We start from the raw sequence: 17,104 nt of genomic DNA, 5'->3' as shown, positions 1-17,104 counted from the left end.
TATATTGCCTGAATTCTTATGAGAATAACAGGGTAATAGTTCTCACGGAAAAAGCTGTGTTCATAAATATTGACTAAATTAAAGGAATTCTCTCAAAATAATGTATGTTTCATATACATACATTTTCTGTTTTGTATTACATGAAATGTTACAGGAAAATCATAATGTGCTTTCATACATCATGAAAAACACTAATGAATGTTACACAGTAGGCCTCATCCTGCCAAAACTAACAGATTTCTGTTTGGAGACTCTATGAGTGAAATCCCTGTGAAGTAGCAGAGCTTGAAGAGTAATTAACCACAACCATAATAAAACAGTGAGCTTCTCACTGGTTGACAGTTTTTAACTCATGTTGTTTTGAATATCAGGGGTCTCACATTTAGTTTAAACAGATCTACTTCAGGTATGCAGTGTTGGCTAATATGCAAGTATCCATATACAATGCTTAATTCAACAATAAAATTTCTGAGGATTGTTTATATATTTATTTTATCATGTTTTTGTTTTTAAATTATGTATGTAAATTATGTAAACCATTTAGTTTTAAACGGTATAGAAATTTTTAAAATAAATAAAATTTCATAGCAAGTTGATATTCGGGGCAAAATAGAGCAAAAAAATATGGTAAGTCTAGTTTACTGGCATTGCTGGTATAACTCTGAAATGAACATCTTTTGTGCCAAGTATTCATTCATTATAATTTCCCCAAACGCTAAAGTTTAACAGAAAAAAATAGGGCCAATAAATATTGAGTAATGTGTAGGGGAAGGATGAGAAGTCATTTCCAGTTGAGGAACCCTACGAGACTTCATAGGATTTCGATCCAGGAGGGCCATCGCTCTACAGACAAGTGCCCAGTCCTTGAATCAGAAAGCCAAATTTTGGACAGCTCCAGGAGCAATATCTCCAAAGAAGTTTGTTTTACGCATAATGAAACTAACTCTTAAGTCAGGGTATGTGGAAAACTCTCTGTACTACTTGTATGCTACCAAAGAGAGCTGAATCTATAAAGGATGCCTAACTTACACCCTCCCCACCTTTTATGAAGCCACATTAGGTTTTTCTATAGCCGGCTGTGGCAGTAAAAACTCTGACACTCATAGAGTTCCTATGAGCATTGGAGTTTTTATTGCCAGCGATAGGTGCCTAAGTGGATGTTTTTGTGGGCAGAGCATGACTTCGGTGCCACTAAGCACGATTCTCCAAAAACGTAGGCACCTGAAATGTAGGCTTTTAAAACCCTCACCTACATTTTAGGTGCCTATGTTTTTACATAGGTGCTGCTGGCTGCGATTCAGTAAGTGGTGCCTAAATATGATTTATTTATTTAGGTGCCAGCCAATTTAGGCACCATTTATAGAATCAGCCCCTCGGTGCATCTATCGTGTTTGGACATTTTCGAATGCACAAATGTTCAAATGAAAACCATACACAAACAAGCCTTTGGGACGTACAAGGAGCAAGCATCCTTAGCAAACCGGCCACAGACATCTGAGCAGACCGGAAGAGCACTCTAAGGAGTACTGCAATGGATGTCACATTAAAAGGTTCTAGATACAACATAAACAGATTATGGTGAACCCTCCAAAACCCAACTATAACTTACTGTACCCACCTGTACACCACAACAATAGCTCTTATGCCTGCAGGTGTCATCTTTCTGTACACCAGGCACAGGAGGTTTTGGGTGGGTTTTGCAGAACTCGCCATACAATATAAGCAGGTTATGTTCAGATGTGTACCTGGGCTTTTTAATGTGACATTCACTGCAGTATCTCCTAGAGCAGGGGTGGGCAACTCTGGTCATTGAGGGCCGGAATCCAATCGGGTTTTCAGGATTTCCCCAATGTCTATGCATTGAAAGCAGTGCATGCAAATAGATCTCATGCATATTCAGTAGGGAAATCCTGAAAACCCGACTGGATTCCAGCCCTCGAGGACCAGAGTCGCCCACCCCTGCCCTAGAGTGTCCCTCTGCTCTGTCTGCATGGCCATCTGAAGCTGGAATGTACTGGTTTGGGGGGTTTGTTTGTTTTTTACATCTATGGGTGGTGAGAGAGGATTGGTGACCACTGGGGGAATAAGAGGGTGGGGGTCATGCCTTAATCCCAACAGTGGTCATCTCCAAACTGAAGAGCCCTAGCCAAAGACTCATTTCAATGATTACTATAATTGTGTTCAGTTGAGGACACAGGAGTCAACATTTCAAAATGTTTGGGGATGCTAAACTCAATACCATTTAGCACTCCAAGAGCATAAGTATTGCCATACTGGAGCAATCATAAGGCTTTCTTTATTCTTCCATTATATGAGGTTAATTCTATAACAGAGCTCCTATAAATAGGTGCCCATAGGGCCATCTATGTGGTGCCTATTCTGAAAAGAAAACTAGGTGCCTATTTTTGTTGATAGAATACTACTGTAACAGGTGAAATATGTGCCTATAATTTAGGTGCAAACATCTACATCAGCCCTAGAGCTTATGCATTTTGTGCTTAGATACCAATTTATTAGGACTTATTTACTGCCTTTTTGGAGTACTTCATTCAAGGCAGTGTACAAAAAGAACAGAAGAGGATAAACAAGTTCTGTCACAGTATGAGCAGCCGGTATTGGTCTCTGTGTGACTAGGAAGTTAGCTGTTTCTTCCATTTAAGGTTTGGGAGAAAAGTCAAGCTTTCAGTTTCTTACTGAGGTAGTGATAGTCTTGAATTCAATGAAGCCTTTGAGGGGGTGCATTCCAGAATGTGGGGCTATATCAGAGAAATGCAGTCTATCTGATAGGATCTGATCCAAGCAAGTACTGTGTCACTGCTACCTGTTTCTGCCAATTGTGGACCAAGATCCATGATATTGTGATCCACAGTGTCACTGCTAAGAAATCCAGCCGTACCAATACCAAGACAAATCACGTATCTCGGTTTGCTTCTAGATTATCTGGGAAAAGGTGTAACCATCATGGTAAAGTATTACATTGCACTTCTTGACAAACTGAAGTAGCAACTGGTCTCCAAACATCGAGGTAAGGTATCAAAAGGAATCACAAGATGGCCGTAACGCAGCAGAAATTAGCAGATCTTCATTTTGAAGTTCTGAAACACCGAGCCTACTCACCTGACTTGGCCCCTTCGGACTACTACCTCTTTCTTAACCATAAGAAAAGAAAGTTATCAAGCATTGAGGATGCCACATTAGTTGTGAATCAGTGGTTTGCAACACAACCAAAATAATTATTCTTGGATGGGTTAAAAAAGTAGGAACAACAAAGTTATAAGTGTGTGGAGCTCAGTGGTGAATATGTAAATAAATTTTCCCATTTTTGATTTCTTTACAAAGCCAAAGGACTTATTAGCAACCCCTCCCCCCCCCCCCCCCCCCAGTAAGGCTATTCATATGTTATGTTCTTATGTTGGAAACATTCTTGTTTAATTCCTGCAGTATCTTTCCTGGTTTTAGAGCTGTCACTTTGCAAACTTCTCCCCCGAAAAATGTGCATCTTACTTGAATTTAGCAGCATATATTATTTCCATAACATAGCTTTAAGGCTGAAACACACTCTAGTTTTATGTTATTACTTATACACCAAAAGTACATACTTGGACTAGAGCCTTTCCCAAACGTTTCCCACAAATTGTAAAACCAACACTGAAATAGTACACAGTCATTACTGCAGCAACAAGATTTGAACTTAGCATCCTCTTACGGAGAGTGCTGACATAATTTAATACGTTTTTGCTCTAAATAAAAGCCAGCAGTGTCTGAATGAATTACTTCTTCTGTTCCTGAAGCAATTATACCACGGTTTCCTTTACAGTTGTGGGAACAGTAGCTCTTTTGACATCACTATTTTTTTTTCTGTAACTGTTAAAGTGCAACTGCTAACCTTAATCCAAATAGCTCTTGGAGTTTTGCATTATTTTGTGTGCTTGCAAAAAAAGACAATGTTCATTTGTATTTTGAAGGGAATTATGATTATCCTCAATTTATTCATGTGGCATTTTGAAAAGCATGCTTATAGGAAAAATCAAACATCCAAGCCAGATGTGTGGAATTCCCAGACAATTTTACAAGAAGGCTCTGGCAGATGTGGTTGGCTGTGATGTGTGACTATCTGTTTATCTGTTTATGTGTGTGCGTGTGTGTGTGTGTGGGGGGGATGTCTAGCAATGTTGTGAGGGTGGAGTGGGATGGGGTGGTATTATGGATGTTTGGCAGTCCTATGAGGGTGCGTGGGAGGGGGGTAAATAACATTATGGTGGAAACATGATTAGGGGTGTGGAGGAGGCAGACACTATGGAAACCTTGGAGCAGGTATAAAATCTGATTTCTGGGTTTGTAAATGCAGACATGGATTCCCTGTGTGAAATAAGGAATATATATATCTGGATTGTTGGCCTGCCTAAACTACTCCCTCTTTCTTGTCCTCTTGCCATTGGAGTCTTAGGCCACACCCATTCCATCCCAGGATGCACCAAGGAGTTCGAAGGTTCTAATTGTCCCAGGTGCCTAAGGCCCCTCCCTGGTGCATCTCGAGAAGGGGAAGGCCCACCATTTTGAAGAGGCGGGCCTGCCGGACAGAGGGAGTTAGCATCCCTCTAGTTGGTCTTTCTTCAACAAAGATGTGGGTGGTGGGGTGTCGGGGTGGGGGTTAGAGGTGTCAGGAAGTGTCAGGTTTTGGGGGTGTTGGGGGGTTTGAGGTTTGGGGGTATCAGCAGGACGGAGTGGGCATCCCTCCCAGCCGATGGTGCTTTGAGGGGGTGTCGGGGGATCGCAGGTTGGCAGCAGGAGGGAGCGGGCATCCCTCTTGCCGATATTGGGTGTGGGTGCTGGAGGTCCCCAGCCAGATCAGTAGATTTCGGCAGGGATATTTCCCCCCCCCCCACCCCAATCAGCTGAACTGGCAGGACTCCTCGAAGCCGCAGCCAACTTAGCTGATCAGGGATTCCATTGCCGCGAACAGCTAAGCTGGCCATGTCTTTTTTTAGGTTTTGAAATGTAGGCAGCCTGCCTTAGGAAGCTTTTTTATTTAAAAAAAAAAAAAAAGTGTGTCCCAATTAGCTGCCAGATGGTGATAGGATGGCCTACCGCCACCTACAGTCGGGACGCCCATTTATAGAATCAGCCCCATAATGGTATAATCGTAGATCGAACCCTGACTTTGAAAAATCAGGTTGATTCATTGGTTCGAAAGGGTTTCTATATTCTATGGAAACTAAGAACTATTAGAGCATGTTTTGATATTAATTCCTTTCAACTGTTAGTCCAATCATTGGTCCTTAGTCAGCTTGATTATTGTAACATCGTCCATCTTGCTGGAGCTCAAAAAACTACAGAATGCAGCAGTTAAAGAAGTACCCAGTGGTGCCTCACACAACGAACTTAATTGGTTCCAGGAGCAAGTTTGTTATGCGAAACGTTCGTTATGTGAAACGCGTTTTCCCATAAGAATACATGTAAAACAAAATAATTCGTTCTGCAGCATAAAATATGCTAAGATGACATAAAAAAGATAAATTTTTTGTTATTATTTTTATTTAGATACATCTAAAAACACACATTTTTTAAATTTAAAGACAGACTAAGTAGAGTCTACCAAATCTTGCACATCTTCATCCATTTTCTGCTTTTTGGCCGATGGTTTCATGAAAAACCTGTCCAAAGTCGTTTGTTTTTCTCTTTTCTCCAACATCTGCCGGAAATAATGGACAAGAGTATCGGAGTAAAGATCGTTGATCCTATTTGCTTCAGCTGAATCCGGATAGTGGGCATTGGTAAACTCCTGAACTGCTTTCCATTTGACCAGGATGTTCTTGATGTCAGCACTTGGGATTGGTTGATTGTTTGATTGTTGCTCCTCGTCATCAGATGACGCTTCCCTTTGAGCATTGTCCTGTTGCTGGACCAGAAGTGCTTGGAGCTCTTCAGTTGTCAGCTCTTCTTCGTGTTCCTCAATAAGCTCCTCTACATCCTCTTCCTCTACCTCTAATTCCAACCTTTGGGCCACTGTGATGATGTCCTTCACCACTTCTGTGTCATCAACTACTGCTTCTTCCTGGGTCCACGAAGGCACAAGCATCTTCCAAGCAGAAATTAGGGTCCTTTGTGACACTTCTTCCCAGGCCTTCTTTATAAGTCGTATTGCCATAAGGACATCAAATTTCTCCTTCCAAAACTTTCGGACAGTCATATTGTCTCCACCAAACTCGCATTCTTCAAACACCTTATTAAAGAGGGCTCTAGTGTAGAGTTTTTTAAAGTTCGCAATAACTTGCTGATCCATTGGCTGAATAATGGATGTGGTGTTTGGTGGCAAATACTGCACCTTGATAAAAGGATAATTTTCCTGCAATATTTCCTCTAGGTCTTTTGGGTGAGCAGGGGCATTGTCAAGTATCAGAAGGGCTTTGAGCGGCAGTTCTTTTTCCAGCAAGAATTTCTTCACGGCAGGAGCAAAGATTTCCAGAATCCATTCGTTGAAGATAACTTGGGTCACCCAGGCTTTTTGATTGGACTTCCAATGGACGGGCAGTTTGGACTTAATAACGTTATTTTTCTTGAAAATTCTTGGATTTTCAGAGTGATAAACCAATAGAGGTTTGATCTTGAGGTCTCCGCTAGCATTAGATGAAAACATAAGGGTAAGTCTGTCCTTCATGGCTTTGTATCCTGGCAATTTCTTCTCCTCTTTTGTAATGAAGGTTCTGCTCGGCATTCTTTTCCAGAAAAGACCCGTTTCATCGGCATTGAACACTTGTTGTGGGCAGTATCCTTCATCCTTAATACATTTTTGAAAGTTAATAGAGAACTTTTCTGCTTCTTTCTTGTCAGCACTGCCAGCCTCACCATGCATAGTAACGCTGTGGATTCCACACCTTTTCTTAAATCTAAAAAACCACCCCCTGCTGGCTTTGAATTCTTCTTCATTAGCTTGATTGCTGCTACTTCCAGGGACGTTTTTCTTTAGATCCTCATAAATTCTCTTGGCTTTGTGACAGATAATATCTTGGGTTGTTACGTCACCTTTCACCTGCCTGTCCTTAATCCAAATTGCTAATAGCCTCTCCATTTCCTCGTGGATTGAAGACCTATGTTTTTCATGAAATAGTTTTGATACTCCTTTGGCTACTTTGGCTGATTTGATTGCATCCTTATTTGTCAAAATGGTGCAAATGGTGGTCTTGCTGAGGCTAAACTCTTTGACGAGGTGACACTGTTTTACCCCACATTCACTCCTTCTAATTATTTCCCGTTTAATTTCAACAGAAATCACCTTCCTGCTTTTTTTAGAAGCCATGCTTACTGTTTAAACAATACTGTAATTTTTCTGTGAGAGAGGGCAGAGTCTCAGCGGCAAAAACTGGGACTTAAATCACCTTCCTGCTTTTTTTAGAAGCCATGCTTTAACTGTTCGTTTTTTTTTTTTTTTTCCTAGCATCGGGGAAGCGGCGAGAGTAGCTCCGCCCCCCCCCAACGCATCAACAGTAGGCGCCGGGCCCCTCCAGTCCGCCACTGCACAGGGAGCCAGGCGGAGAGAGGGCAGTTAAGTGTGGTGCCTGCGCGAAAGGATGCAGCTCGGGCGACTTCGGCGACTTCGTTGTGGGGAGCACGAGGGCAGTTAAGTGTGGTGCCTGCGCGAAAGGATGCAGCTCGGGCGACTTCGGCGACTTCGTTGTGGGGAGCACGAGTGCAGTTAAGTGTGGTGCCTGCGCGAAAGGATGCAGCTCGGGCGACTTCGGCGACTTCGTTGTGGGGAGCACGAGGGCAGTTAAGTGTGGTGCCTGCGCGAAAGGATGCAGCTCGGGCGACTTCGGCGACTTCGTTGTGTGAAACGAAGTTCGTTGTGGGGAGCACGACATTAAGTTCGTTGTGCGCAGCGTTCGCTGTGCGAGGCGTCCGTTATGCGAGGCACCACTGTATTATCATGTCACCGATTTCTATCGTCAACTACATTGGCTTCTGGTTGAAGCACAGATTAAATTAAAGTTCGACTGTATTTGTTTTAAGGCATTAACAGGTCTAATCCCAGAGTATCTTATGGAATCTTTCATCATTACAAATTTTAAACATTCTAGAAAATCTCACTCACTATTCTCGTTTTCTTCTGCAAAAGGATGCAAATATAGGAAATTTCAGGAACGATTGTTGTCATTCCAGGCAGCCTCATGGATTAGGGATTTGACTCACATATTTACATTTTCAAATTCGTATCAACAATTTCGACATGCTTTAAAGACGCATCTTTTTATAGAATCTTTTGGAAGTTAGATACTGGTTGTTTATTCACTTGTATTGCTAAGTTCTGTGAACTGCATAGAAGTTAACAGTGGGTATATAAGTGAGTTTTTAAGTTATGTTATGCTGCCAGATTCAGGGAAAAAATTTTCAATTCGATTTGCATTTCCTATTAAATCGTGCATTTTAGGGTTTTTTTTTTTTTTTTTTTCCAAACATCCTGGCAGGTTTATTTTGTAGCCTCTTCACCCAACCCACCCCCCTTTGCCTTCTCCAACACCATGCCATCACTGTGGTATTAACAAAACAAAACAAAAAACTTTTCCTCTCTCTTTTAGTTCCTAGCTCATGCTCGCTGTCTAACACCAACTCTGGCAGAATACACATTTCATATCTTACATAGCGTAATCACAAAACAAATTATACATTATTTTTCTACCTTTTATCGTCTGGTCATTTTATTATTCAAATCATGTTGGTCCAAGTCTCTGGTTCTGTTTGTCTTCTGTTAACTTACTTGCCAGGGTCTCCTGCCCATTTGAAGTTTTCTTCTTTCTCCTTTCTCACCATCCATCTTCCATCTCTGTACCTTCCCTTTCACTGCCACATCCAACATTTCTGTTTCTTTCCCACTGCCTACCATCTCTTTCTCTCAACCTGCCTTGTACCCTGGATCAAACCTCTATTCCCCTCCATGCAGAATCTCTCCCTTCCTCCCCTCCATTATCATGTGCAACATTTCTTTTCTTTCCCCAAGCACCATCTATCCCTACTCTCCACCCTGTGTCTATCTCTCTCTCTTCTCCATGCAAGTCTCCTCCCCTCCACCATAAACAAGATTTCTCTTTATCACCCCTTTCTACATCTTTGTTGCATCTCTCCCTTCATCTCCTCCACCCCATGTCCAACAATTCTTCCTCTCTCCTCTCTCCCCCATGTGCAGCAGCTTTCCTTCTCTCACTTCTATCCCCATGTGCAGGGGCCTTCCATCCCTCCTATCTGCCTGTGCAGTACTTCCTGACCGACACCCCCCTACACACACACACCCATATACACACACACACTGTGAGACCTGATATACTGTTGGGCCTCCTAAACAGCAGCAGTGCAGAAACAGCACTCTGAACAGGCAGCTCACAGCCTGCCCCATCATCAGTGATGTGGCAGAGGGAAGGCCCTGATGGCACAGGCCAAGAGCAGTCTGTTCTGAGCTTTGCTTCTGTTGGCTGGCTACCGCCATTACTGCTGCTGCTTTAGGAAACCCGGAGGTATGTTGGGACTCACTCAATTGGTGAGTTTGATTTTTTTGCAGAACGAATAAATTCAAATTGATTCACTGAAGTGAATTGGTGAATCGAGCAGCACTAGCATGCACAGCTGCAGCACCTCCCTCGATTTGCATATACAAGGGAAAGGAATCTAGCTGAGATATTATCAGGTAATTATCAGCAAAAGATAGAATCTGATATTAGTGCACCACTATTTATTCCCAAGGATAAATGCATTGCATTTAAGGCTGAGAAAGGCTGAGAAAGGTCTGCTCAGGGGAGGACAACTTCCAGGTTGTAGGGGTGTTTCCTTATTCACACTTGAAGGTTAGGCCTCTCTGACATCATAAAGCCTGAACCATTGTCTGCAAGAAATCATTCCAGCCTGAACCATGCAAGAAGAGAAAGAAAAAAAAAATCTTTGCTGTTTATGATGCCTGATGCATTCTGGTTATGTACCAGAATTGTATTCTAGTCAAGGACATCCAGCTATGCCTACATGCTCAGCCTGTGTGAATCTTGGGGGAGGCATTGCTCCTGTGCTGTTCTTATCTAATGAAGGTGCCTCTGTTTCACAGCCTGTGCGAGACTCTATACAGAAAGGCTATTCATTCAGTTCTGTTTCTGGATTGGTCCGGAGAGAGAACCAAGTGGAAGGTGCCTAATTATTGATTAGTCTGTGCTAGGATGTAAGGAAGCTTGCATCTTATCATAGGTTTCTCTGCACATCTTCTATAATAATTAAGACCTGAAAAGTTACCTCTTGTGACTCTCTGCCTGAGAGAGAGAAACCGGACTTCCATCACATAAAGGAAACATTTGCTGCCAACCTAATTTACAGCTGTTCCAGTGGCTAACGGACTTTGTTCCTGATCAGAGAATTCTTATCTTCAGTGCTGAGTAGAAGACGTCTTCCCTTTCACCTGATTCTGTGCTAAGGCCTAATCGGATGGTAAGATAAGGAAATTTATCTATCTTATCAGCTGGGGTAAATAGAATTCTATTAAGTAAAGTTACTCGGGGTGATAAGCTATATTTTTATTTTGCTGCTAATCAGGAATTATTATTATAAGGAATAATTTACATTACATTACATTAGTGACTTCTGTTCCGCCTGTACCTTGCAGCCCTTGCAGTTCTAAGCGGATTACAGTATAAGATAGCTGGACATTTCCAGGAAGTTACAATTTACAGTATAAGATTGCTGGACATTTCCAGGAAGTTATAATTTACAGTATAAGATTGCTGGACATTTCCAGGAAGTTGCCATTTAGGGGACGCTTACACAGTAGATGCAGGGGACGCTTATACAGTGGATGCAGGGGAATTACAGATTAGGGGCGTTGAATAGTAAGGCAAAGGGGAGAGTTTAGGATCACTAGAAGGGAAGAAGAGGTTTAGGGTTGGTTTCTTGATAGGGCCATAGGGGAGAAATAGTAGAAGGGAGGAGGTTAGCTGGTAGTTTGCGTGGAGGGGGAGGAAGCAAGGGGGGGATAAAAAGGTTGTATGGTTTTTTTGAAAAGCAGAGTTTTGATTTCTTTTCGAAATGATTTAAAGTCACTTGTAGTTGTCAGCAGGTTGAGGATGGAGGGGTCCAGCTTCGCTGCCTGCATCGCTAGGAGGCCATCGTACATTTTTTTTGCGCTGAGTTCCCTTGAGTGGTGGGTAGGAGAATAGGTTCTGGGTTCTTCTTGGTCTGGATATGATGTTATGATTTAGACGGTTGTTCAGATAGGTGGGTGCAATTCCATTTGTTGCTTTGAATAAGAGACAATAGAATTTTAATTGGATTAGAGCTCGTATCGGTAGCCAGTGTGAGTCTAGGTAGGCATTGGTGATACGGTCAAATTTTCCGAGTGAATAGATCAGCCCTCAGGCTGTGTTTTGAATGGTCTGTAGTTGGTTTATCAAGATTGTGGGGCAAGGAAGGTAGAAGATATTGCAATAGTCCACTAGTCCTAGGACAAGGGATTGGACCAGGATCCTGTAATGATCTTTTTTGAAAAATTTTCTTATTTTTCGTAGGTTGCGCATGGTGAAAAATGCTTTTTGAGTGGTTTTGTTGATTTGGATCTGCATTGTGTAGCATCTATCTATCGACACTCCAAGGATTTTGAGAGAGGGCTGTATGGGGTATTTGGTGGCGTTTATTTCTAGTTCTGTTATGGATGGGATTTTGTCCTTTTCAAGTAGTAGGAATTTTGTTTTGTCCGAGTTTAATTTCAGTTTGTGGTCTAGCATCCATTCTTCCAATGCTTCCAGTGTTGTTTTTAGGTTGCCTAACGAAGTGGAGAGTGTGTAAGATTTAGTTTTACTCATTTATCTAGCAAGTGTTGTTTGATAATTATGTAATGATATATATATATATATATATATGTAATCGGAGACATTGTGAACAAATAATTCGTTTATTATTTTCTGCTGGCTTGTGAATTATATTTTTATATTTCTAATAAAATACTTCATATAGCCTTGATCTCTATTCTTAGTATAAACTGGCAAAATTACAGAACCTTGGGATAAGGAGTTTATGGTTTTCCCTAGCAACTAAGAAATATGTAACTTGTTTATGTAACTGATTAGTCATCCATAAATCTACCTACAAGGTACAGGCTAATGCGATGTATCACAAATTTATAGATCGTGGGTATCCTTCTAAAATTGTCTGTCACGCTTAGAAATGAGCGCGCTGTTGTCACAGAGAATGGCTAATGTAATCTCGGGTGTCCAAACAAGAGCAGGCGCTAGTATGCGTTTTGCCTTTTTCAAATTGTAGTAATCAGGTAAAGTATATTGTCAAAAAACATTGGTCGGTTCTCCAAGCACATAGGGCATTGATAGAGCCACCCAGATTTACATAAACACGAAGACATAATTTAGCAGAAATATTAAAATACAGAGACTTCATTCGGGAATCAGTAGGTGCCTTTCCTCACTGTAGCTGTGTCCATTGTATTTATTGCCAGTACATGTGGGCTACAGATAAGAAGAACATAAGAACATAAGAAGTTGCCTCTACTGGGTCAGACCAGAGGTCCATCGTGCCCAGCAGTCCGCTCCCGCAGCGGCCCATCAGGCCTATGACCTGTGAAGTGGTTCCTGACTATTTCTTTAACCTACCTCTACATCTATCTGTACCCCTCAATCCCCTTATCCTTTAGGAACCTATCCAGCCCCTCCTTGAACCCCTATAGTGTGCTCTGGCCTATCACAATCTCCAGAAGCGCGTTCCATGTGTCCACCACCCTCTGAGTAAAAAAGAATTTCCTAGCATTTGTTCTAAACCTGTCCCCTTTCAATTTCTCCGAGTGCCCCCTTGTACTTGTGGTTCCCCACAGTCTGAAGAATCTGTCCCTGTCTACCTTCTCTATGCCCTTCAGGATTTTGAAGGTTTCTATCATGTCCCCTCTAAGTCTTCGCTTCTCCAGGGAGAACAACCCCAGCATTTTCAACCTGTCAGCATATGAAAAGTTTTCCATACCTTTTATCAATTTAGTCGCTCTTCTCTGGACTCCTTCAAGTACTGCCATATCCTTCTTGAGGTATGGCGACCAGTACTGAACACAGTACTCCAGGTGTGGGCTCACCATTGCATGGCATGATGACTTCTTTCGTCCTGGTCGTGATACCCTTTTTAATGATACCCAACATTCTGTTCGCTTTCTTTGAAGCTGTCGCACACTGTGCTGATGTTTTCAATGTTGGGTCGACCATCACCCGCAGGTCTCTTTCAAGGTTGCTTACCCCTAGCAATGATCTCCCCATTTTGTAGCTGAAGATCGGGTTCTTTTTCCATACATGCATGACCTTGCATTTCTCAATGTTAAAGCTCATTTTCCACTTTTTTGCCCACTCTTCCAGTCTTGTTAGGTCCCTTTGCAGGTTCTCACAGTCTTCCGTGGTTCTAACCCTGCTGCAGAGTTTGGTGTTATCCGCAAATTTAATAACCTCACATTTCGTCCCCGTCTCTAAGTCGTTAATAAATATATTGAACAGGAGCGGTCCCAGCACCGACCCCTGTGGAACTCCGCTTGTGACCCATTGCCAGTCTGAGTAATGGCCCTTTACTCCAACCCTCTGTTTCCTGCCTGCCAGCCAGTGTTTGATCCATCGGTGGACAATCCCTTGCACCCCGTGGTTCCACAGCTTCTTAAGCAGCTGTTCGTGAGGTTCCTTGTCGAAGGCTTTTTGGAAGTCAAGGTAAATGATGTCTATGGATTCCCCTTTGTCCATCTGACTGTTTATTCCCTCAAAGAAGTACAGTAAGTTCGTGAGGCACGACCTTCCCTTGCAGAAGCCGTGCTGGCTCGCCTTCAGTTGTCCGTTGTTTTCTATGTGCTCGCAGATGCTGTCCTTAACCAGTGCTTCCATTATCCTTCCCGGGACCGAGGTCAAGCTCACCGGCCTGTAATTTCCCGGGTCACCTCTTGATCCCTTCTTAAAGATGGGCGTGACATTTGCTATTTTCCAGTCCTCTGGGATAGGTTACATATTTGGCGAAGTGTTTCCGCTATTTTGTTTCTCAATTCTTTTAGTACCCTAGGGCACACAAAAAGAATTCTGTGGACTCCAGTGAAGCTGCATAAACTAATTCTGCAGTCTTCAAATGTTGGCCCATATGATTTTTTATTGTCCTCCTGTTTTTTGTTCTGGAGTCAGGTCTGATGATGAACTGTGGAGGTGTTGCATGTGCCCGACCCTCTATCATATGCCAATCTTTATTTTTTTTCCTCAAGGCCTCTTGGATGACAACGAAACAAATGCTCAGCAGTGATTATATTGATTTTTGCTTGCAGTTGCCTATCAAGCAATTACAAAATGCTGGAAGTGTACCTCACATTTAAATAAGGTATTTGTTTCTGTTGGAACTCACATTATTTGATTTATAAATATGAATATATTCTGCCAGAAAAAATAGGTCATATTGACAAATTCTTGAGGGCATGGGTCCTACTCAAAGAACATGTGGATTTGCTAACCTTTTAACCTCTGTTATGCTATTGTACTTTTGTTGTATACTATTCAAATTACTGTATATGTTGTGCCATATGAGTTTATATTTCTGCTTTGGGAGGAAGGGGGAGGGAGGTAAGATGAGGTGGGTTGCATTAGGTTGGGAGGGATATGCACTATCCAGTGTTTCATACTGGTTTTCTATTTGGTATAGGATATTTTCTTCTTTCTCCTTTTCATGACGTATATTTTGTGCTTTTGAAAAATAAAAACGATTTGAACTAAAAAAAAGAAGTACCAAGAAAAAGGGACACTCCATGAAGTTACATAGTAATACTTTTAAAACAAATAGGAGAAAATATTTTTCCACTCAACAAATAGTTAAAGTGCAAACAAATAGTTATAGCTCTGGAACTCATTGCTGGAAGATGTGGTAATAGCAGTTAGTATACCTGGGTTTAAAAAGGGTTTGGGCAAGTTCCTGAAAGAGAAGTATATAAACAGTTATTAAGTCATGTGTAAATCATGTAAACCATTTAGTTTTAAATAGTATAGAAATTTTAAAAATAAATAATAAATAAATGAATAAACTACTTATCCCTGGGATCTGTAGAATGGAATCTTGCTACTCTTTGGGGAACTGACAGGTACTTGTGATGTTGGATTGGTCACTGTCGGAAGAAGGATACAGGGCTAGATGGACCATTGGTATGACTGAGCATGGCTCTTCTTATGTTTTTACAGGTGTACAGTAGCTAATGGATGGGGTAGTGCCATGGCATGGGACAAGAGCACAGGTTATGAGGCCTAGCACATATAATGTAGCCTGTTGTGCCCTGTAGACAAGGAATAGGGAATTGAAATGTGTGCAAGGGTCCAATGATACTTCATATGCTCTAATGGTCCTACTTGGTTCTGAATGCCTTCTCAGGGATGTCATGTGTACCACAAGAGTGAAATTTTGCAGGATGTTTTTATTGGGATACATCATAAAGATCCGTTAGAAACTCCCTCACATGGCATGTTATTGGAGCTAACTGCTCCGGTGGCCACTTATCGTATGATATTAATCCAGCCTTGCAAACGTCAATGAAACTACACTTACAAAAATGGTCTGGATATTGTGTTGTTAATCAAGTCTTATATACTATTAGAAAGGACGCCTCAGCCCCACCACTCCACCGCTGTAAAAAGTTTATATCGCGGGAAGCCTTGTGTGGTGCTTCATCATTGGCTGTCTTTTCCAACTTTAGTTTTCTTACTTTGTTTTTTCTTTTTTATAGCTTTTTAGTAATAAGCCATTATTCTGTTATACTTATTGATAGTAAATCCAAGATTAGAATAGTACTTATCTCAGCCAAACCTGGGGAGTCAGACCCGACATGTTTCGCACGTAAACCGTGCTTTTTCAAGGGTCTCCCGAGGTTGCCGCCGTCATCCGACTCCAAATGCTGAAATGAGCTCAGCATTTGGAGTCGGATGACGGCGGCAACCTCGGGAGACCCTTGAAAAAGCACGGTTTACGTGCGAAACATGTCGGGTCTGACTCCCCAGGTTTGGCTGAGATAAGTACTATTCTAATCTTGGATTTACTATCAATAAGTATAACAGAATAATGACTTATTACTAAAAAGCTATAAAAAAGAAAAAACAAAGTAAGAAAACTAAAGTTGGAAAAGACAGCCAATGATGAAGCACCACACAAGGCTTCCCGCGATATAAACTTTTTACAGCGGTGGAGTGGTGGGGCTGAGGCGTCCTTTCTAATAGTATATATGACTTGATTAACAACACAATATCCAGACCATTTTTGTAAGTATGTTATTGGAGCTGGCATCAGCCGTCAGTTGTTATGCTATGGTGCTAGGGAAACCACATCATAAAGCATATGGGCAATGTGCAAAGGAATCTATCCCATGGACAATTAAAGAATAAGCATATGAAGCTTGGGTTGCTCACAGACAATATACAGCAGACAGCATTCAATTCATTCCTGAAACCCAGTTTGTTGACCTGTTTCGTGTAAATGGGTACAACGGAAACTGGAGAAGAAGGGAGGACCCTTTCTTGTGCTCAATGTAATGCATAGACTCAGTAGCAAAGTTTAAAATTATTTCTATCTTTCTCATTCTGTCTTTGCCTATTAAATGTTCCTTTTAGTAAAAGTTATAGGGAGCAGCTGAAAATTTTTAATTTTGTTTTGTTTATCATGTCATTTGCAGCATTGGTAGTGTCATGTTGTTAGTCTTCTGTACACTTTCAGAAGAGGCTGTGCACATTGGAACTTAAGAATAGCCTTACTGGGTCAGACCAGTGGTCCATCTGGCCTATCCTCACGGTGGCCAATCCAGGTTACTAGTACCTGGCAACTACCCAAAGACTAGCAACATTCTATGCTACTGATCCAGGGCAAGCAGTGGCTTCCCTCATGTCTGACTCAATAACAATGGACTTTTCCTTCAAGAAATTGTCTAAACCTTTCTTAAAACCAGCTAAGCTATCCGCTCTTACCACAACCTCTGGCAACCTCTGCGTTCCAGAGCTTAACTATTCTCTGAGTGAAAAAATATTTCTTCCCATTGGTTTTTAAAAGTATTTCCCTGTAAATTCATTGAGTGTTCCCTAGTCTTTGATGGAGTAAAAAATTC

General features: G+C 41.7%; 1 protein-coding gene across 1 annotated transcript; it reads right to left on the bottom strand.

Moving 5' to 3' along the window:
* Positions 1 to 5,581: 5,581 nt before the first annotated feature.
* Positions 5,582 to 7,138, bottom strand: LOC117357189 (tigger transposable element-derived protein 1-like). The gene has a single exon (XM_033937562.1). It carries the CDS (start codon positions 7,067 to 7,069, stop codon positions 5,582 to 5,584), a length of 1,488 nt encoding a protein of 495 aa, XP_033793453.1. The 5' UTR covers positions 7,070 to 7,138.
* Positions 7,139 to 17,104: the final 9,966 nt, after the last annotated feature.

Source organism: Geotrypetes seraphini, chromosome 3 (assembly GCF_902459505.1).
Source record: "Geotrypetes seraphini chromosome 3, aGeoSer1.1, whole genome shotgun sequence".
NCBI lineage: Eukaryota > Metazoa > Chordata > Amphibia > Gymnophiona > Dermophiidae > Geotrypetes > Geotrypetes seraphini.
This window is presented reverse-complemented; position numbering and strand designations above follow the sequence as displayed.